This window comes from Marmota monax, unplaced genomic scaffold (genome assembly GCF_021218885.2).
Source record: "Marmota monax isolate L192 unplaced genomic scaffold, Marmota_monax_Labrador192_F-V1.1 WCK01_AAM20220418_F8-fsc00145, whole genome shotgun sequence".
In the NCBI taxonomy this organism is placed as follows: Eukaryota; Metazoa; Chordata; class Mammalia; order Rodentia; family Sciuridae; genus Marmota; species Marmota monax.
In genome coordinates, this window is record NW_026695201.1 from 3,341,419 (window position 1) to 3,363,292 (window position 21,874).

Sequence of the window (21,874 nt, forward strand, 5' to 3'; positions counted from 1 at the left end):
CACCCCTGCCTGTTATTGTAAGCTGATTGGGACCAGTTCCCCTTCCTCCATCCCAATCCCCAGGCAGTGCCTTCTGTCCCCTTCTGGGGAGAAGTGTTCTTGCAGAAAACTGCCCAGAGGGTGACGTGTTAGGGACCCCCTTTTCTCCTAATGGGTGGGAGGATGACTTCCGTGGCATACTGCCTCTTTGTGCACCTGCTCTCCCAACCATCCCCAGCATCCCCAGCATACTTCCTCCCTAAGTGACCACAAGTCATGGTGTCTGCTCCTAAACATCGTCTGGGACAGGAAGGCTGCACATCCTGGGCTCTGCGGGGAGTTGGTCCTTTGTGAGGAGCTTGGCACTGTGTACAGTTCAATTGAGGACAGATGCTGTACCACTTCATCCTCAGCCCCAGCTCCACTGATCCTGGGAGCCTGCTAGCCTGGCCCCATCTGGGTCTTCCACTCAGAAGAACATCTACTTGGAGATGTTAACCCAATCCTCCTCACTTTGAAGAGCCAGGAAAATCATTTATTAGTGCTAAGATTCAGCTAGAAGGAGTGGCATATTTAGGAATAATTCCTATTGTTGTTGTTAACCTATTGTTATCAGTTAAGACATGAGATATTGAAAAGGTTCCCAGGAAATTGGGGAAAATCTGAGGGTCGGGCTGGGTTAGAGAAGAATTGAATGAATATGTCTGTTTAGGATCTCTCCTTCATTTGTCACCTCTACCCTGGCTCTGCAATCAATCATGGCCTGGTCTAGGTCCTGGGGTTCTCTATAAGAGGTCTCTAGGTTCAACTTCTCTCCAAAGATATTGATTGAGGAATCAATTAATTTAGATATTAAAAACACCCTTCCAAACAAAGGCACCTCAGGACAGTTCACCTCCACCCCTGTCTCAGCTGAGTTTCCAGCAGGGGGACTGTCAGGACTACAGATGGAGGGCAGGGGTGGTGAGATTTGTATGAGTACCTACAAATCTCAAAACTTCAGAGCTACCTGCCACTCTCCTCCTTGAGCTGAAGAGTTACCTCCCTACCACAAGGGGGCAGGGCTCCCCAATCCCTCAGAGTGCCTTTGCCTGAGCAGCCTGCCCTCTTCCACAAAGGCTCATCACTGCCCGTATCAACACCCAAGCCCACTCCCTTTACTATTAGGCGGAATCATATGAAATTGCCAGTTAACAATAAATGGGTCTAGGGGCTGGGGATGTAGCTCAGTGGTAGAGTGCTTGCCTAGCATGTATGAGTCCCTGGTTTAATCCCCATTCAAAAAAAAAAAGTCATAATTGGTAATATCAAATAATTCAAATAATACTAACAATGAAAATAATAGTAACTCCCACCTTCAGAATCTAGGGCTTTGCAGCCTACAAAGCACTTGTACAAATTCAGAATAATTGCATTTGATTCACACAGACATACTGGGTGGCAAGTAAAGCAACAGGAAGCTCACTTCAAGGTCACAGCTGACCTTCTAATCATTAAATCCATCCACAGCAGCATTTGAGACCAATGACCAGTCACGCCATCCTTCTTCTTCTTGTTGCTGGTGATTGAACCATGGGTGCTTAACCACTGAGCTACACCCCTAGCCTTTTTATTTTTTATTTTGAGACAACATCTTGAGCTTGCAGTCTTCCTGCCTCAGCCTCCTAAGTGACCAAGATCAGCCTGTCCATTCCTGACTTGCTGTCATTTGGCTTCTATTGCAGTGAGGTAGGAATTCACTGATTTTGTAGACCTCAATTAGCCACTAAGGCTAATCTAGCTTTGTGATTTGGGGAAAATCAGTTAAATCTCTTAATTTCCATTTCTTCATCTACAAAATGTTCTAATAATACAGAGGTGTTGGGAAAATTAAATGAGATCATGCACAGAAGAACTCTTTATGAGTCAGGAAGCACTAAGTATGTAGAGAGTCCTTGGAATGATTGATTGGCCTCTGTTGACTTTTGATGGGTCTGTTTTGCTGTGGTTCCCCCCCCTGCCCCATCAATGTTGGTTTTTCTCAGGTATCTGCCCTAACCCCTCTATCCTCCCTTCTTCAAATGTTTCAACCACTCCCATGGATTCCACCTACTTCTGCCCTGTATGTCCAGGCTCCCTCTTTCTAGGATCTTCCAATTTTAACATGCTCGGTCCCATGTCCTCTCTCCTCAACAGTCTCTTTCATGTTGCCCTTTTTGTTCACAGAATTAGTGCCCATTTAGCGCCCAAGCTCAAAATCTTAGAGATGGGCTGGGGATACAGCTCTGTTGGTAGAGTGCTTGCCTCACATGCACAAGGCTCTGGGTTCAATCCCCAGTACCTCAAAAAAAAAAAAAAACAAAAACAAAAAACAAAAAAACCTTAGAGTCTCGCCTGATTTCCCTTCTGCCCCTTGTCCAGTTGATCACTAGATCTTATTAATTCTGCCTTTGCAGGTATCTCTCCATGTCTTTGAGGCTGTCCTAGATCAGCTTTGTATTCTCTTTCACCTGAACTGTTGCAATGACCTCATGGTCCAACTGCCCCAGGCTCACCTTCCTCACTCCCAGCCCCTTGGCTGCCACAATACCTTTGTACAACACACTCTGATCCCATCACTCCACTCTGACTTGTCCATTAGAGGATTGGGCTCCCATGGTTTTTGTGATGAGACCCAAATGGCTTGACATAGTATTCAGAATCCTTCACCATCTGACTCCACCTCACTTTTCACAGCCTCTCCTTTTGCTCCTTCTCCAAATTCTAGCCAAAGAGAACATGCTGCACACTCTCCTTGCCTGTCCATGCCTTTGCTCCTGTATCCCCCTCCCACCTAGAATGCCTCTCGCTGTCCTCCCAACTCCTCCAGGCCCCCTTTCTTCTATCTAAAATCCCTTTTATCCTTCAAGGGTCTGTTTCAAAGTCTCCTCTGCTGTGAAGCCTTCCCATGGCTCTGAGATAGAAATATTTAGTCTATCTCTGTATTCCTGGAACGTTTTGCTAGAGCATCCTTTATCCTTCCCAAGAGATTGTGAACTTTTTGAAGGCAGAGATTACCTTTGAGTTTTAACTGATTCTTTTGAATTTAAATTAATTGTTTAGAATAGAAAAAAGACTTAAACATGAAATCTCCTGGTGATCCTAGGCTAGGGATGGTAACTATATAGCACATGAATCACTACTCATTCCCCACCCCTCAGCTGATCCAACTAGTTCATTACAGTGCCTTTTCCTGACTGAGCCTCAGAATCTTTCTTAACACAGCAAAACCATTTCCAATCAAACGGAGTAAACCTAAGAAATAAAAAGTATTTTTTATCCTGCCATGACTGGGTCACAGCCAAAAGTCCCTACCTATTTTTCTTTGCCACTATTTGTCATCCCAGTCTATTTCATGTGCCAGCTAAGGGAACTTCATTCTAGGTGCCCTTCAACAGATGAATGGATAAAGAAAATGTGATATTGAGATACACACACACACACACACACACAAAATCTCTTAATCTTTCTAGATTTCTTCATCTAAGGAGACTATAAAACTTCATGTTGTACAGGATTACTTGAGAGAAATAAAGTGTGTGAAATCTGTAAGGCCTTTTGCAAATAAGGATATTATTATTATCCTACTTTGGAGATGAAGAGAAAATCCTATGGAAGTAAGGAAACTAAGACTCACAGAGGTAAGGTAACTTGTCAACATATATTTAATAGCAATTAAATTAAAATTAATGGGACTCTGTCTCCAAGTCCCATTAATTTTTGTTTACATTGCTTCTCTAGACCCCGGTGGGCTTAACGATGCTCAAGCTAACCCCCTGCCTTATTTCTGTTTTCTCCAGGGTAACAGTGATTCGTGGAATAGGATTTACTACAGTCACAGAATGTGAGAAGGCTTCGGACTCCTTCTCTCTTTTCCACTTCCCTATCATTCCCAGGATGAGGCTTCCTTATTGACCTGTCAGCAGGTGAGAAAGACATGTGGTGAGGATCCCAAATAGAGCAAAGTCCCTTAGTTACTATCCTCTGGCCCCTGTCATCTCACCTGCCCCCAAACTCAGGGACTCCAGGAAGCTGGTAGGATTCTTGAGGCCCAGCATGGCCAGGCCCTAGAAGATAAGGTTCTATTGCCTGATCTGTCACAAGAGTCTGGGAAACTAGAGAGGGAAGAGGCTACAGCCTGGACTTTTTTCCTTGGAGGTTCCAGGGTCATGATGGAGATCCCCACCTTAGAGAGAGGAGGATACTGACAAGTTCCCAGCTGAAGGCCCTTCTCTGGACACTTTCTCATTTGCCATCTTGGATAGTGACAAGGGAGGGCTTGAACCTAGTTGGTAGATGCCCAAGAGGTAATATAGGATGCTTAGGGAGGCAGAGCTACTCCCCAGAATGCAAACATTCCTGGGGCAGCTGCCATAGGCATCTGCCTCCTCCTTCCAGGAAAGACCATTCTGTCTTCCCAAAGAGAATATTTCCTGAACTGATCCTTAACTGTATCTTGTTCATTTTTGTGTCCTCCTCAGTGCCTGGTATTTCTGGATTTTTTTTAAAGGTTACTGGTAATTGAACTCAAGGGTGTTCTATCACTAAATTATGTCCCTAGTGTTTTTATTTATTTATTTATTTATTTATTTATTATTTTTTAATTGCAAGGACTGAACCCAGGAATGCTCTATCACTGAGCTCCTTCTTCACTACTTTTTATTTTTTATTATTTATTTATGTGTTTACTTATTTATTTATTGTGGGGATTGAACCCAGGGTGCTCTACCACTCAACTATGTCTCCAGCCCCTTTTATTTCTTTTTGAAATAGGGCCTCACTTAGTTGCCCAATTGGCTTCAAGCTTGCAATCCTCCTGCCTCGACCTTCCATGTTTCTAGGATTACAAGTGTGTGCCACCACCTAGCTATATTTCTGAAACTTAAAAGAGCCTGGGAGATTGATATTCTCCATTATTTGTCTTTCTTTAGGTCCTCTTTCCAACTGAGTATGATGCTTTGTCCTTGGGAAGTCCTTCCTCCAAGTTTCCCATTGAACTTATAGCACTGGGAGATACGGGCTCAATTCCCCCCCATCAGCCTCTAATCTAAACTGGGGAGCTGTCTTCTCTCTGGTTTCTCTCAGTTCTTACTCCATACTATCCTCAGCCCCACTTCAACCACACCATCACTACTGTCATAGTGAGGATGGCCATATGGGGAAACAGGCTCACAGTCAGCACACTGTGATTAGCAGAGGTGCCCCAGTGCCAGACATACAGAGTCTTCATCAGAGGAGACACATCTTTCATGATGGGAAAGGAGAGAGACAGAAAATGTCAGTCCTGGGCCCAAACAGCTACAGAGTGCAGAGTCAGACAGCACTGAAGCTGAAGCTTTGCTTTGGACCAATAGATCCTCCTAGGGGCCTCAAAGCCTCCAGTGCCTATCTGACCAAGACAAGAAGGATGAGTCTTAGGAAAAAGAGAAAGAGAAAAGTTGGGAAAGAAGGGCAGAAGAGAAGCAGAGGGACTCCACCTGCAAAGTTCTAGAAGGACAGGTAGGACAGGTGCATCGTCAACATGGTTTCTGCAGACCTCCCCAGCACTGATAATTCTCTATCCTCCATCCATCCACCCCCTCACATGCATACTCCATCCCCCAGCCACACCAAATTTCTCTTGACCTGGAACTCAGTATGCTTTTTCCTCCCAAGAGTACATTGCAAATAATGGAGCCTCTTCCCTGGACCCTTTTCCATTCCACTTTCCCTGGTTAATTTCTCCTTTAGTCCTCAGCTTAGATACTACATTCTCTGGAAAACCTTAAAAGATGAATCCAGCGACCATGTGAGCTGCACCCTTCTCTATGTTTCTAGAGTAACCATGAACTTCACCTGTCTCAGTCCCTTCGGAGTTCCAGGATTGTGCTAAGTGGTCCACACAGTGCATCATCCTGTCCCCTCAGGGAGGTCGCTTATAGCATTGCTCTCACATAAAGTATGGAAACTAGACTTAGACTAGCTGACCTTCCCAGGGGGACTGCTAGTAAAGAAGAGGTGGCACTGCAAGTTGGACCCAGGGCCACTTAAACCAAAATGTGCTTGCCATCTTGCTGCTCAGCGCTGTGTCATAGAATATCGGTGCTCAGAGGCCCTCCATGGATACCCATTCAGCCCGTCATTTCACAAAAGTGGAAGCCAAGGGCTAAAAATGGTGAGGAACTTTCCCAAGCTAACTAGTAGGGCATGTTATTTTATATCAGAATCAGAGTAATAACACTGGCCTTCTTCATCCCAACTTCCTTCTTCCTCCAAGATCTGACCCTGGGGTCCCAAAGTGCCAGTTGATGTGGAGCCAACCTTGGACTCCACGGAGCTTTTCCCCTGTACATACATAGTCACAGTGGGATGTGATCCATCTGACCCTCCCATCCAAAAGATCTCATGGGTGTCCTTCATCCCCCTGCAGCAACTGGTCCAGAAATAAGCCAACAAATTAGAATAAACGGCAAATAGTGAGATCCCTGGGAAGTGGAGGGGACACATTCACTGATGTTCTCATTGGGGACCATGGAAATGGTCAAAGGAGTAGTACCTCGGAAACAGTTGGAAATCCCATGGTTCACGGGGGCTCTGAGAGTCACTGAAACTATCTCCCAGGCCACCCAAACTTTGTTCAATATGAAGCAAAAAATGGACCTCTCCTCATCTCTTCCTGTCCCTCCCCTATATCCAGAAATATTTTAAACCCAGGAAATGTTTCCTGTTCAGCCAAATGTTATCTGTGGCCGCCTAAGCAATTTACTTTTATTTGCATCCTTGATGGAGAGGGAGATCCATAGGTACTCTGGACCTATAATTCATACTCAAGCCACCTTCACTGACAGGTGTCCTCTTAATTCCCTTTCTTCTTTAGAGCTACTGTCTAGTATGTAGAGACCAACCTCTGACCCTCTCACAGAGAAGTCCAAGAGGGTCCACCATCACCCGTTCCTAGCTTTCCATTTATTTTTTGTCCACATTCCTCACTTAGGAGAAGGATAGGGGCAGGAGTGGCATACAGACACTGACCAGATACTGAACTAGATTCAGAAGTGACTGTCTCGCTTTCCTCTCTCCCAAAATAACTAACTGCCCCAATACAGCAAGGGAGTTGAAGTTTTATTTTTGAGCAGTCCTCTTTCTCCATCAGGGGACATTTAAAAGGACATTTGGAGGCAGAAAAACCACAGCAAAGCTGGGAGAGAAACGAGGATAGATGGATGATACAGTGCAAGCAGAATCCAGGAACAGGGGGTGGGGGACATCTAGATAAGGAACAGGGAAAGCCAGGTGCAGTGGAACACGCCTGTAATCCCAGTGACTCAGGAGGCTGAAGCAAGAGGATTGCAAGTTCGAGGCTGGCCTAGGCAATTTAACAAGACCCTAAGCAACTTAGCAAGACCCTGTCTCAAAATAGAAAAAAATTTTAAAAGCACAGGGGATGTGGTGCAGTGGTAGCACCCCTGGGTTCCTCCAGTATAAAAAAAAATGCAAATGGAGAGAAAGAATAGAAAAATGCTGCAGCCCTTTTGTGTAATTTTCATGTAAGGGAAACATCATGGAGATAGGTGCTCAATAACTTTGACAGAGGAGCAAACTACTATCAAGTTAGCTGTGACCTATCCACACTCCCAGGTCTCCATAGTGGAGTCAGTCCTCAAGTCCTTGGGATTCCAATGGGCCTTCTTCTCTTCTTTTACATCATTTGCTCCAGGCTGCTAGAAGATTCCCAAACTAGAAGAGTAGGAGAGTCAGACACACTCCTCACAGCTTCTTGTACAGACATAGGATAGTCCCTGGGAAGTTCAGACCTGGGCATCTTGAAGTACTTACTCACAGAAGAAGGCTATAAAGTTATTCCCTTCAGTGATCCAGAGTCAGAGCAGGAGTGGGGATGGTGGGAAGGTAGGAATTGGAAGGAGGTAGGCTCACTCTGCCTGCACCATGTGGAAGGGTCAAAGTGAACTTTTAAGGTTCTTTCTAGACTCAGAAACCAATTTAAGATCCTGATGTTCTTCTCCCTACTCCCAACTGCAACCATGTCCCCATTTTTTCACAAAGGTAAGTAAAATATAGTTCTGTTAATATTCTACAGTGGTACAGGGTCATCTGAGTGGAGCCAAGAGATAACTAGCACATGCATACACACAAACCCTAGGGCAAGAGACCAGTCTGTCCCAGCCTTGCCACCAACTGTCTGGACTCATTGTCTCACCTCTCAGAGCCTTTCTGGGAAAATACTGACTGTCTCACCTACCTCATAGAGCAGTGAGAGAACGGAATATGCCAGAGTGCGCTGGGCAAATGCAAAGGCTGGTCACCCTGGGCCTGTACTGGGTCAGGATGGGATTAGTATTCACATGTCCTTCCATCCAGTGTGTTTGACTCAGCACTGGAGTGGGGGTCCTGGCCTGCTAGATTCTCTCCATGGGTGGAGGGAGCCATGCTCAAGAGTTCAGCAGAGGCTGTGTCTGTGGTTAATGTCTGTGGTTAACGTATAAGCAGGTGTGGTCTGGGGCAGCAGGACATTCTTCGCCCCAGGGCTACATTCTTGAGGTCACAACAAGTGCAAACTTGTTATAACCTGTGTTGGAGCAGCAGAGGGCAGCTGGGGCACCACGGGGGCGGGGCGGAGTGGTGGGGGGGTGGGGGGTGGGGGGGATGGTGCTGAGATGCCTGGGTGAGGTGGGCAGAAAAAGTGTGCAGATGCATGTGTTGGCAGGCAGGGAGTGTTGACGTGCCAGTCTGTGTGCCCGGCATGGCACGTTGCATCTAGGCACATCTACTTGGGCGTGTTGGGGGAGCTGTGTATGGGGCCGCATAGATGAGTGCGTGCCTGTGTGTCTCTGCATATATGAGCCTAAGGGTGTCCCTGTGGTGGGAGGAGTAGGGGGTTGGGCAGCCACAGGCCCAGGCTGGGCATATAGAAGGAGGTGTGGGCAGGCTGCGAGTGCCCCTGCCCGGTCTCAAAGAACCTGCATTCCAACTCCATCCACAGACTGCCCCCACCGCTGCTAGCAGGGCCTATCCCCTCCTGTGCCCTCCGCAGTCTGCTGCCCTGTCAAATGCCCATCTCACCAGCCTGCCCAGGGAGTGGGGGGGTCACCCTGCCCATTCCCCCTGGCCCTGGGCCCACTCCCCCGTGCTCTTTGGGCCCTCCGGACACTGGGGCGGTTGGGGGGTGGTGGGGGGAGGCTCTGAAAGCAGGTGACTGTTTGGGGGAACTCAGGGACAGAGCCCCCATTGTGCCCGCCCCAGAGCCGCCTCAATGGAGCTCTCTGGCACAAAGGGGCTTTGACAATGGGCAGGACATTAGTATGCAGAGCCAGCCCCTCAGCCCTCTCGCTGTCCCACAGCCCAGGGGCGGGAGCTGGGGGGCTGCTGGCAACTAGAAAGAAGGGGGTGGGGCAGGACTGAGACTGAGGAGACCTTTACCCACAGGGGCTCCCCTGGGGGCACTGCCCAGGAGTCAGGAGAGGGAGACTTGATGAGGGCCCCCAAACCTGCCACTTCCAGGAGAGGACTCTCTAAACGGAGACAGCCACGGGGACAGGAGAGGTGGGAAGGGGCTGTAGGAGACCAGGCCCCTTAGTCCCTGGCTGATCTGTAGAAGTGGGTGGGCCATAGGAATCCACCTATTCTTACCTTAGTTTTCCATCTAGTCCAGGGCACGTGTGGGTAGAAGAGCAAATGCAGAGCGCTAAACAGCAAGATCTCAAACCAAACCCCAGAGCCACCACGGGGACAGAGGCTGTGTCTCAGACTGGTCAGGTTTTGGGGAGTAGGGGAGGGATCCCAGCCCCCAAAACCCAGAAAGAATATGTTGTCAGGGTTTGGGGATCTTGGGGCTTCTGCTTCCTTGGGGGTGCCACCCTCTTATAAGACCTCCAAAGCTGTGATGGGAGAATGAAGAAAGCACTAGGAGGAATCCGGCATGGTGACTAGGGACAACAGCCCCTACACCTCTGCCAAGGCGTGCAGACCTGAAAAGGGGGAACAGCTCAGGGGGATTCTGCTCAAGGGCCATAAGCTATGACGAGCCCTTCCTTGGTGTGTGTGTCTATCTCCCCATCTACCTCCTCCCTTCCCACTGTCTGCTCCCCCCCAGGGATTCCCCCAGCACACCAGCTGTCTTTCCCAAGGTGCCATGTTCTGTCCAGTGTCACAGCACAAAGGGCAGAGAAAGGATGAAAGGGCTCAGGGTCAGGTGGCAGAAGATCTGAGAAGAGGGCAATGATTGCAATGGGCTGCAGAAGATGGACACTACCTGAGCTATAGTATTGCCCAGTCACAGACTTCTTCTCCCTGGGGCCAGAAGAGACAACTAGAGCACTGTACAGGGTTGCTCTTCCAAGGCAAGACAGAAGAATCTCCTAGGTTTAGAAATGCCTTCCTAGATTTCTTTCTATTCTTTTCAGATGTTATTGAGGTCAGGAAGTCTTCCCTGCCATCTATCCTCAAGGCTTTCTGCTATATTCTATGGGTCCTGTGGGGTCAGCTGGGACTGCTGGGGGATAGGATATATGGGCTTCCTTCACTCTCTGGAAACTCTCCCTCATAGAGTCCAGTTGAGAGAGCACAGTCAGACTCCTGGTTCAGAGTTCCACAACCCTGTTAACTTTCCCTGGGACCTTGCACTAGTCACTTGCCCTATCTGAGTCAAGAGGCCCCCTGTGTAATATGGAAAGATCACCTCTGTGTCTTTCTACTCTGGTCTGATGAGCAATGGATTCAGGGACAAGGTTCAGGAATTTAGTAAGAGTTCACATTACTGTGCACTTTTCTAATGTCGTATCATTTCATTATCAGAAACTCTAAAAAGCCAGCACTTTGTTAAAGTCCCATTGTACAGATGACAAAACCAAAGCACAAAGATGCTAATGCTTTGCCCAACATCACATAGCTAGTATGTGGCAGAACTAATATTCAAACTCACTTAGGTAGTTTGCCCCCAGTACCCACATGATTAACCATTACTCCCATACAATCTCCCTAGTGAAAACATTCAAAAGACCTGGCTGAGGGAAATCAGCCAGGAAATTTAGATTGGCCCAGGGTCCTTGAAAATGTTTGCAGAAGCCAGGCATGGTAGCACATGCCTGTAATCCAAGCAACTTGGGAGGCACAGGAAGATCACAAGTTCAAGGTCAGCCTCAGCAACTTAGCAGACTTCTGTCTTAAAGAAGAAGAAGACAACGATGACAACGACGACAAGAAGAAAGAAAAGAAAATGAGTAAAGCCTAGGCACCCTTGAGGTTTCCTGAAACATTTTCAGAGGTTTTATGAGGTCAAACCTATCTTCATAATAATGTTATATTACATTATTTGCTCTTTTCACTTTCATAATTTCAAGAGTGTTAGGTGGAATTTTCTAGAAGCTGTATGACATACATTACAGTGTATTGAATATAGCAACAGATAGGAGAAACCAACTTTTTAAAATTAAGCTATCCATTAAACAGATGAGAAAATGTAAGACAACGTCACTCTTACTAAACCTGTTGTTTTAGAAAATTTAGGTATTTTTCATTAAGATGTGTCATTTGTGTTAACAGGAAGTAGAGTTATTGCTGTTATATTTTCCATGAATTAATAATGATTTTAAATCTCCCCAATGTTCATTTCTAACATGGTAAGTATTGATGTGATTCATACAAATTTTTTGAAAATCTTCAGTAACTTTGAAGTGTGAAAGGGTCCTGAGATCAACAAGTTTGAGAGGCACTACACTGCTCTAGCTAACCTCAGAAGCTCTCTCCTCACACCAGCTGCCGGTGTCTTTTTTTTTGTTTAATAATAGGGTCATCCAGAAATATTTAGACATGGTAAGAAGGTGTGTGCCTGGGTCTAGAAAGGGGACTGGGACCGCGGGTGGAGCTAAGGAGGCCAGTCTAGAGACAATGTAACACTAAAAGGCAAGGCCTATACCCGGAGGTATCCCCACATCTCCTACCTTGCAAGCCCCTGCTCAGAGGTATGTACAAGACAATGGAACCATCCCAAGTCAGACTCTGATCTCTAACCCCTGTTTCCACTCCAGACACTGGCTGACAAGCCCAGCATCAGACTGGAGTCAGACCTCCCTAGAGAAAGACTCTGTGGGGCCTGGACACCCACATGCTTTTTGTGTGTATTTGAGCCAACAATGCTTGGAGGACAGGAAATTGGATGTTCCAGGGGCTACTGTTTGCAATCTTAGGGTGAAGCCATCTCTTCAGGATGGGGAAGTGGTAGGAAAGAAGTCTCTCTTGAGGATCACCAGAGAGTTGGAAAGTGGGGTCTTACATATGCCCTACGATAGAATGCCCAAAGAAGCTTTTAAAGCCAGGGTCCTCCCCCAGAATAAGCAAACAGAAAGGTTTCCTGGCTAGAGTCAAGCTGGACAGTAGCCACTCTGCGTTCTCGGAGCCAGGCATTTTGCTGGGTGCCAAGGAGTCTGGGGAGAGAAGAGATGCCTTGCTTCAGGGAGTCCCCTAAAGGGGCATAGGCTCTACTCTAGAGGAACCCCCAAATCAGATGAGGAAGACAAGATGTCTCTTCCAACATCATCATGCATAGGGCATCCTGGGCAAAGTCATATTGTAAGGGAAAAGCAAGATGGCAGAGCAGAGAGGGAAACAGAAAGAAGGTGGTTTGCAGGAGGGGTGGGACTTAGAATGGCCTGTGTGAGGGTCCTGAATTGGGGAAGAGTGTGGCCCAGAGACTGCCCTTGAATATGGTCCCCTAGAACAGCTGAAGAACACAGTCCCAAGAGATATGGGTGCTGCAGGGAAGAGGGAAAGGCAATCTTGGAAACCTTGATTGGGAAACTTTTATCTGATGCCAATGGAAAGGGCAAAAACTGATACTTCATGAGGACAGTTCTAGTGTTAATTCCATGGTGGAGCAAAGGGAAGGAATCAAGGAAAGAGTCTGGAGTTTTCAGGAAGGTCATCAAGAAGGTTGCCATAGGCAAGCAGGCTGAAGGGATGGACAGGCTAATCAGAGGACAGAAGAAGAAGACACTAAAACCTGAAACAAGTTGGGGCAAACTCAGAGCAGGAAGAGGACAGACAGGATGAAGAGGAAAAAAAAGAGACAAAGTTATGTGGGGAGTGCAGGCGGGAGATGTGGGGATAGAGAGAAGCTGGTAGAAGCCAGAAGTTACTGGGAATGAATGGGAGAGGAAACTATTTTGGGGATGCTCAACAGCTCAGTTCACATTTACCAAATCTGAATTGAAGACAGGACATCTGTTTAGTAAAAATTCATAGGAAGAATGACTATGAGTGTGGAGACCCAGACTCAGGTGACAACCAGCCTGCTGGAATAAAATAGGAAACTCATCTTAAACTACTTGATCATTCTTCCATCTTCCCAAACTCCAAAGGAGTGGAAGATAGAGACCTAGGACAGAGTCTAAGAAAAACAACCATGCCAGGCTGGGACAAGGCCCAGAAGCCAGGAGAGACGACAGAGTAGAAAGAGAGAGCTGGGAGAACCCTAACAGCCAACAAGAGCAGTTTTTAACATGCTAACTACCTTCTAAGCCCTTTACAAATATTGACTCTTTTAATCCTCAAAACTATTATTAACCCCATTGTATGGATGAGGTGATTTAAACCCAGGAAGTCTGACTTCAAGGCTGTGATCTTAACCCAAAAGGAGGTCTGGGACAGCAATGTAGTCCAGCCATCCATAAGAGGCCCCTTGACTGTTGTCAGAATAATCTCTACACCTGTGAACTTCAGAGCACCTCTCAGATGAGCTCTTTCCATGATGAGTTTTTATGTTTAGGGGTTATTTTTTGCTCTTATTTTAAATTTTTATTTATTTAGTTCCCCCCAGAAGTTTCTCTTTCTTTCTTTCCTAATCTTCATTTCAAATGTCTTTCTTCTTATGGGATGTGCTTCCCAAAATCTAACCTACTAGAAGAGCTGCAAAAGGGCCATATACTCCCTTCCTACATTAGAGACCTGAAGGCCACACAGTTCAGTTCTGACTTCTCTTCCACATTCCAGAGCCAGCCCCTCCCCTTCCCCTACCACCTCAAATCCAGGCTCCAGGCTGGCAGACACCCACGGGAGGGTTTCTCCCACAATCCCATTCTCTTTGCCCTTTCAAGGTTCTGATGGGGGAGGGGGCAAAGAAGAACCACTCAGGATGCACTCCATGAAAAAGTGGCAGCGACCAAACACAGATGAAGAAAAAAGAGCATTTAACTTCAACCTGAGAAAGAGACCGAGATAACACAGTAAATTCAAGAAGCTGTCATTCTCCGGAGCTGCCCCAGTCAACCGCTTTTCACTGGGTGCTACAACATTTGGATTCCAAACCTCTGTCCAATCTTTCTGCAGTTTCATCTCACTGTTGTCCCTTGTTAGGACTTCTTATGTTAGGACTTCTCTCCGCCCCTTCTCTCTGTTAGGACTTCTCTTGTGTTAGGACTTCTCTCTGCCCCTTCCAGGGCCTCAGTACTGTCCTGGACAGCTTGGCTTCAGCCTGGACAGTAGCACTGACCAGTCAGGCAAGAGAAGAATCTAGGCCGGGAGAGAGAAGGAAGAATGGAAGTTTTTTCTTCCGTCCTAAATAACTTTTGGCAGAAAATTTTAGGGGCTTCATCACCTAATGTCTCCTTCACTCTCCACCAGTGTTAGAGGTCTCAACCTATTTTTCCATCTTATGCACAGAAACCAAATCTTTTGCTAGGAGGCCCAAGAATGTCCTTTGAGGAAATAGGTCTTACCCCCAAGAACCCTAAACACCTTATCCAAGCAATCCCAAGATAACTCCAGAGAACTTCATCTGAACCCACCAAGATCTGAGTGTCCCAGCCTCCCAGGTCCCTAGTGAGAACAAGGAAAGAAAGGTCCCTGGGTCCTCTGCCAGTCTCTTCCCTTCTAGCCCAAGCCAGCAAAGCTGGAGCTGTAAATGAGCTTCATGCAGAGTGGTACAGTTGGGCCACACAGAGGAGGTGGGGGAATGCCAGCAGAGATAGGTGATTCCCCGACAAGCATATGCACCCATACACTGGATGTGGGGCAATGTTGGGGAGACAGATTTTTCCCTTTTGGGGTAGGGGGCAGCAGTGAGATTCTGCATTAGAGCTGTAGAAGAAATGGGACCATAACCCTGCCCCCCTTGCCACTCCCACCCCCCACCCCCCAGTCAGTAGAGTCATTGCCATTTGATATCCACTGAGACAACTTGGCTGCTCTGGGCTCTGGGTGGGGGGTGGGGGGATGGCTCAGAAAACAGCAGCTCCTTTCAAGGCCCAGGTTGGCAAGAGCTTTGGGAGGCTGGACTGGCCCAGATCACCCCCAACTCCCCCCCCTTCCCTCCCTCCCTCACCACACCACCAAAGGACTCTCGGGGCAGGGGGGAGTTGGCACTGCCGGGCCATGCCTATTGCCTCCACAGTCCTGCCCTGGACCCTCTCCCTGGCTTGATGCCTTCCCTCCGTCTCCTCCCCCTACTCTCCTTTCTGAAGAACCAGCTAGGAGCCCGGACACCTGGTTCCTTCTAGACTTGGTCCCCCGATCTCTGTCTACACCCTGAGGAATTAATGAGTCCTACCCCTTGGCCCAGAAGGGCGCCCATCATCATGCCAGGAACATGTTCAAAAACCCTTGGAGATCAGGGAGAGAGAGTTTCAGGATAAAACTAAACTAAACTCACTGATGGCTAGTGGCCCATTCTGGGGCTGGCTTCCTACTACCCACTCCACACCCTCCTCAGCACCCCTAAAAAGGTGGGCACCAAATTTTTCACTATCACCTCTCTCTCAGACTACCTGAGGGGAGTCCCAGTGGGGAGAAAAATAATTCAAGCGCCACAGCAAGAGCAAACTGGCCAGAAATCTGTAGCCGGAATTTGTATTGATATACAAGCTTATTGGGCTTTAGGCTTTGGATTCTTTGGGGGTCCAAATTTAAACTGGCTTCTTCACCACCCCCATTTCTCCATCTGCCACTGCCTGCCATTTACTGGAATAAATCTCAAGATACCAGAGGCCCTACCCCCACTTTTTTCTAGTTTTGTCCTTCTACCTATCCTAGGGTTCAGCTCTCCTTCACCAAATCAGGAAGTTCCAACTTTCATGTCTTTCCTAATACAAGCGCCCTTGGTTAGTTCCTGGTGTGGGGAGGGATAGGATGGGAAGGGGCATCTCCCTTGGGAGGATGAATTTATAGATCCCAGTCTCCTCTCTTACTCTAGAAGGAGTTGCTCTGCTCCTTTTTTCCTGGAACTCTTGGCTTGAGATAGCTGGGTGTGGGTGGGGGGCAATAGGGAGCGGTCTTCAGGTGAGAGCCAAGTTGGAGTGGAAGGCAAGGGGCGGGCAAGCACACCAGGCGGCTGTCTCCCTCTAACCTGTGTTTTTTTCTCCCCTGTGTGAACTGGTTTTCAGTGGGTGTCACTATGAGTGTGTCACTGTATGGGGGAACATAAGAGTAACCTTTCCATATTGAGAGGAGGGGGCACAGTCTGTTTGCGAGTGTGGGGCGGTGCATGGTTATGTGTGGTTGTTGCTGTAAGAACTGGAAGAGCTGCAGGTCTGCCAGGGGAGGGACATGAGGAAAGGTCCTTCCTTAGAAGAAAGGACTGAGGTGACCAACCTGGGTAAAGTACCCTGTATGAGGAGCCCTTCCCAGGAGGGTCTATTTGGGACTACCCAAGGTGGAAGGAGGGGGAACTGGATGTATTGCTGAGGCCAGCCAGGGTAGGAATCAAGTCAGTGTCTCTGAAGAGTTAAATAAGCAGGACCCCGGCCAGGGCGGCAGCACTCCTTCATCAGGGCCAGGGTCTTACCTTGGGTCGAAAGTGGAGTGGTCCCTCGGATGGGCTGCGGGGCAGCGGGACAGATGGACCAACACGGGGAGGGCAGGAGTGAAGAGCGGAGCCGTGCGACGGGCTGGGCCAGGACTCTTAAACCGGGAGCTGGGATCAGATAAGGGCTTGTCCGGGGGCCGGGGCCGGGGTCGGGCCGGCCGGGGGCAGAGCTGGGCCGGGCCGGGCCGCCCCCTCCCTCCGCAGCACAGGAGCCAAACTTTGTGTGAATGGAGGGGCCGGGAGGGGGGCCGGGCGGGCGGGGGCGGAGGGGCCCTGAACCGACCAATGGGAGAGTGGAGCGCCAGGCCCGAGCGGTGGGGATTGGAAGGGCTTGGCCAGGAGGCGGGGCGTAGAGGGCAAGGAAGCGGAGACCCAGACAGATGGAGGCTCAGGAACACCCAAAGACTGAGACCCAGACAGAGTCAGGGAGAAAGAGAGATGAAGGGACGATATGCGAAGCGATAGAAGCCGACCTGGCAAGATGACAGGGGAAGAGAGAAGGAAGAAAAGGGAGGCGGCCCTGTCAAAGACGAGGAACCAGAACGCGAGCCGCGGGGGCGGGACTGGGGCCGAGTTAATGAGGTGGAAATGAATTCAGGACTGGTCCACTGGCCGGGCGGGCTGCGCCTGGGAGTGAGATTGAGCAAGCTTGGCCTGGGCTCCCGGGCTACGGGGCTGTATTATTCAGCTCAACTTTTGTTGTTCACCATTTCCTAAATAATCCTTGCCGTGCTGGGTGCGAAATGAGAACATCATCCCCAGTTGCAGCGGCTTCTCCTGGAAAGGAAGCTAAGGCCGGAACAGGAGCAAAGTGTGGGAGATTTTGAAGGCTGCAGAAAGGGAAAGGCCACCGTACTTAAGGGGCTCCCAGATGTGGAGGGAAAAAGACAGGCATCTGCTGAGGGTCCCAAAAGATGCAGAGGATTTAGGAGATAGGAAATGGTGGGGAAGACACTTAAGGCAGAGGAACAACCTAAGCAAAGTTTTGAAGGGAAATGAAAATAAAGTCCATTTTGGGAGGGGGGAAAACAGCATGAGATTGTTCCATTGGATTAGGGTATAGAGAAGTGGTTCTCAGCATTATCAACATGCGCAGGACTTCACTTCATCATCAAGATTTCTTTCATTACCTGGATCCGTGTTTTTAGAGTTTTTTTTTTAATCCATAATTTCCACTCTTGGCATGTATTAAAGAAGAGCATAGTTGTTTCCCATTTTCATTCAGTATGGACATTTAACTTCTCATCAACAAGCAGTGTTACCATATTCAGTTGGTACAAATCCAGAGACAAAAAGACTAGAAATTAAAGCCATATATGGGTAAGTGTACCTTTCAAAAAGCCTTCATTGGGGAAGAAGGAAGGACTGGGCTAAAGTTAAGGCACCATTTGTATTGAGGTGAGGGCAAGCAGGTTTGAATCAAGGGGAAACAGTTAGCAAGTAGACTAAATAGAAAATAATTGTTGTAATTCAGGCATGAAGATATGCGAGCCTAATCAAAGTGGTAACAATGAAAGGTGGAATGGATAAAACATATTGGGGTTCAGAAAAGTCAAAAGAAGACAAAAAGCCAGACACAGTGGCACATGCTTGTACTTTCAGCAATTCTGGAGGCTGAAGCAGGGGGATCACAAGTTCTAAGCCACCCTCAGGAATGGCAAGACTCTGTCTCAGAATGAAACAAAAGGACTGAGGATGTGGGCTGGGGTTGTGGCTCAGTAGTACAGCACTTGCCTAGCATGTGTGAGGCACTGGGTTCAATCCTCAGCACTGCATGTAAATAAATAAATAAAATAAAGGTCCATCAACAACTAATAAAAATATTTTTAAAAAAAGAAGGAAAGGGGCGGGGGTGATGACATGACTCTGTGGTACACCGTCCCTGGGTTCAATCCACGGTACCCCAAAAATAAAAAAAGAAAACAAAAACTTAAGAATCAACTTGACAAGCAAAAGGGGAGGCTTCAGGGATCATCCTAAAATCTGAAATTGAGCAATCAGGAAAATTATGAGATCCTTAATGGACGTAAAGAAGCTAGGGGAGGAGCCAATCTGGTGAAAGGACTGAGATGGGGAAGAAGAGACCATGAGGTCAGAACTGGGAGTCGTGGAGAAGGGTTGGAGCCAGAGAGAGACGGAGAAAGTTGCTGCCAAGGCAGGGTGGGCTGAAACCATGACAGCGAGGTAGCTTGCAACAAAGACTGAACAGTGGAAAGACAGCCTGACACAGAGAGTGAGGAATTCTCACACTGGGAAACTGAGAAGGATCCCCAAAGAGTACCAGAGAATCCACCAGACAGGCAGACAGGAGTCAAAGAAAGAGTCAAAGAAAGAGAAACTGCTCAAGAGAAGGTTGTAACAGTGTCGGCAGGTGAAAATATTTGGCAATGAGAAAGCCACTAGTGACATTTGAAAGCAGTTTCAGAAGAGTGATCAAGGTGGGAACTAGATTACAAGGGGTTATCATTAGAAAGTGAGAAAATGTTGGCAAGTACAAGTCACCCTTCAGAGAACTTTACTCCAAAGGAGAGAAATACAGTAGGCATAAGGACAATGTACTAGAAACTGTCTTCTAGGCTTTCTTCAAACTCCCCATACCCTCTATTCCTGCAAATAGAAATGAGGGGCTGTGTTAAGGTGTTCTAAACGCCACTCTGCAGGGCTGCTCTAAGATCTTGAAGGCAGTAGGAACCGAATATCTAAAATATCTCTAAAGAGCCCACAGTCTTGACATTCAGAGATAGAGAAAATTTGGGGGCTTTGGTAAAACTACAAAATAAAATAAACAACACCAGAGAAAAGAAACCAAAGAACTATAATGATTTATAGAATCATTAATAGACATTCATTTTGTATTTATATTTTCCCAAAAATGTTATCCAAGCATTTGGCTTCAGTTATCATCCATGTGTCAGTACCTCCAACCCACTTGGATATTCTTTTCCAATTCAGCACTTTAAAAGTAGAACTTGTCATCTTGCTCACATGAATGTTCCTCTTCATTTGTTTCCTTCCACAGTGAATATACTATATAACCTAACCAGAAACACAGCAGCCTGCTAAGCAGACTCTTCATTTTTCCTTACTTCCTGTTCCTTATCTAATCAATACATTTACTCTCTCTCTCTTTTTCCCCCTTCTATTAGGGATTGAACCCAGGGTTGCTTTACCATTCAGCTACACTTTTTATATTTTTATTTTGAGACAGGGTCTTGCTAAGTTGCCCAGGCTGACCTTGAACTTGCAATCCTCTTGCCTCAGCCTCTAAAGTAGCAGGAATTAGAGATGTGTGCTACCAGTCCAGCTAAAGTTATCTGCTTCCTAAATCACCTAAATATTGCTCCTTTCCTCTCTATCCTACTATTTTGCAATAACCTGGGACACCATCTCACAGGATTACTGTAGCAGCTTCTAATTGGTCTTTTTACTTTCAGTCTTTCTCCACTCTAATAATCCTTTAGATCATGAATTCTTTTATGTAGAGATCATTAACACCAATAACACATATCTCTCTGAAACACAAATCTGACTGTGTCACTTCTCAGTTCAAAAACCTTCAATAATTGCCAACAGTCTATAAGTAAAATGCAAGTTCCTTAGCATGCGACAGAAGGCCCGTTTTAACCTGGACATGGCACCATTCCACCCTCATCTTCTTCTACTGACCCTACCTATACCTCCAAAACCCATGGATCAGTCTTTTTATATCCTGCTCCTGGAGCCTCTGTGACTTACAGTGTCTCTGAGCAATGCCCAAATCTCTCTCTTTACCCCTGCACTCTCTTTGGAGCTACATACACTTCCATGATTCTAGTCACAGGGGATTTCCATGTCCACTTGACAGGCCCCAAACCAAGCTTGTCCTCTCCTGGGTGGGAGTGCTCGTGACTTCCTCGTTTCTGTGTTACTCCTGGTCAAGCAGACTAAAAGTCTAAAAATAGTCTTGAATCTTTACCCTTGCCCTATGCTCCATCTCATGGCATACCAATTAAGCCACCAGAGTTTTGTTAAGTCTCCTTTAGTTACATCTCTCTAGGATATCCTTTTTCATTTTCATGACTTCTGCCAGGATCAGGAACATCTCTACCAGCCCAGGTTCTGGCCCTTCTGCCCTTCACCTTTCTCTCCAGTCTCAAGGGAAGAGGCAGCCTGTTTTCATTATATCAGTCCCTGGGCCATGGAATCAAATAGGTGCCCAAACAGTGCCCCTTTTTACATCTCACAGTCTGAACTCCTTTGTTGGGCACTTCAGGAGACTCCTCTGTGAGGGGAAAGAAGAAAGGACCAAAGGGCAGTAGCAGAAAGAGAAACCTTGAAGATATCTCTGAAAAAAATTCATTTCAGATAGTCTATATCTTCTTTGCAGAGCAGAAGAGTCATCTGGGAAAACTCAGGGTGGTAGAGGAAGGGACTGTCCAGTTAGAGAGAGTTTAGATATTCTAGAACAACTGGGGTGCAAGGCTGTGGAAAAGCACACAGACAGCTTTAAAATACTATAAAGTTCTTGTTGTGGGGGAGTACTGGGGATTGAACCTGGTACCATTGAACTAATTCAATTCCGAATCCCCCGCCCCTTTCAAATGTTATTTTGAGACAGGTCTCTCCAAGTTACTAGCCTCAAATTTGCCATCTTCCTGCCTCAGCCTCCCATGCAGCTGGGGTTACAGGCATGTACCACCACACTTGGCTTATAATATTCCAATTTTAAATTAATGAATGAAATTGAGTTTTCATTCTTCCGTTATATCCATCATTAATATTCCTTCATTCATATGAAGTGTCAGTTTAAATTTTTTACTTCTTTTATAAAAAAGAATATGTAGATTAGTCACTAGGAACCCAATAGGGAATCAGTGATAGGGGCTTAGGAAATTAGTATTTGTGAGTGTTTCCTATGCATGATCAATCTTGAGATAGGAAAATCAAGATTGAGAGAGTTTGGGTGGCTTGCCTGGTAGCATAGCTAGAAAGCATTAGATTGGTGATTTGAGTCCATGTATGTTTGACTCCAGAGTTGTCTTAGGGTAATACTAGAGAGAATTTGTATGGTTTAAGCACAGTCTTATTTTTCAACTAGAGGCTATG

At 47.0% G+C, this 21,874-nt stretch overlaps 1 protein-coding gene across 3 annotated transcripts in view; it reads right to left on the bottom strand.

Moving 5' to 3' along the window:
• The window catches only part of Kcnj10 (potassium inwardly rectifying channel subfamily J member 10), a 32,607-nt gene extending 15,595 nt beyond the window's left edge, over nt 1–17,012 (bottom strand). Inside the window, exons 1-2 of one of the 3 annotated variants that reach the window (XM_046429063.2) lie at nt 16,769–17,012; nt 14,296–14,499 (exon numbers count right to left, since the gene is read on the bottom strand). In XM_046429063.2, the coding sequence (XP_046285019.1) occupies nt 14,296–14,322 (27 nt within the window). In that variant the 5' untranslated portion in view covers nt 14,323–14,499; nt 16,769–17,012. Of the gene's footprint in view, nt 1–14,188; nt 14,500–16,768 lie in introns of those variants that run through there. The other 2 variants (XM_046429064.2, XM_046429065.2) reach the window with 2 other exon arrangements.
• Between the last annotated feature and the right edge of the window lie 4,862 nt (nt 17,013–21,874).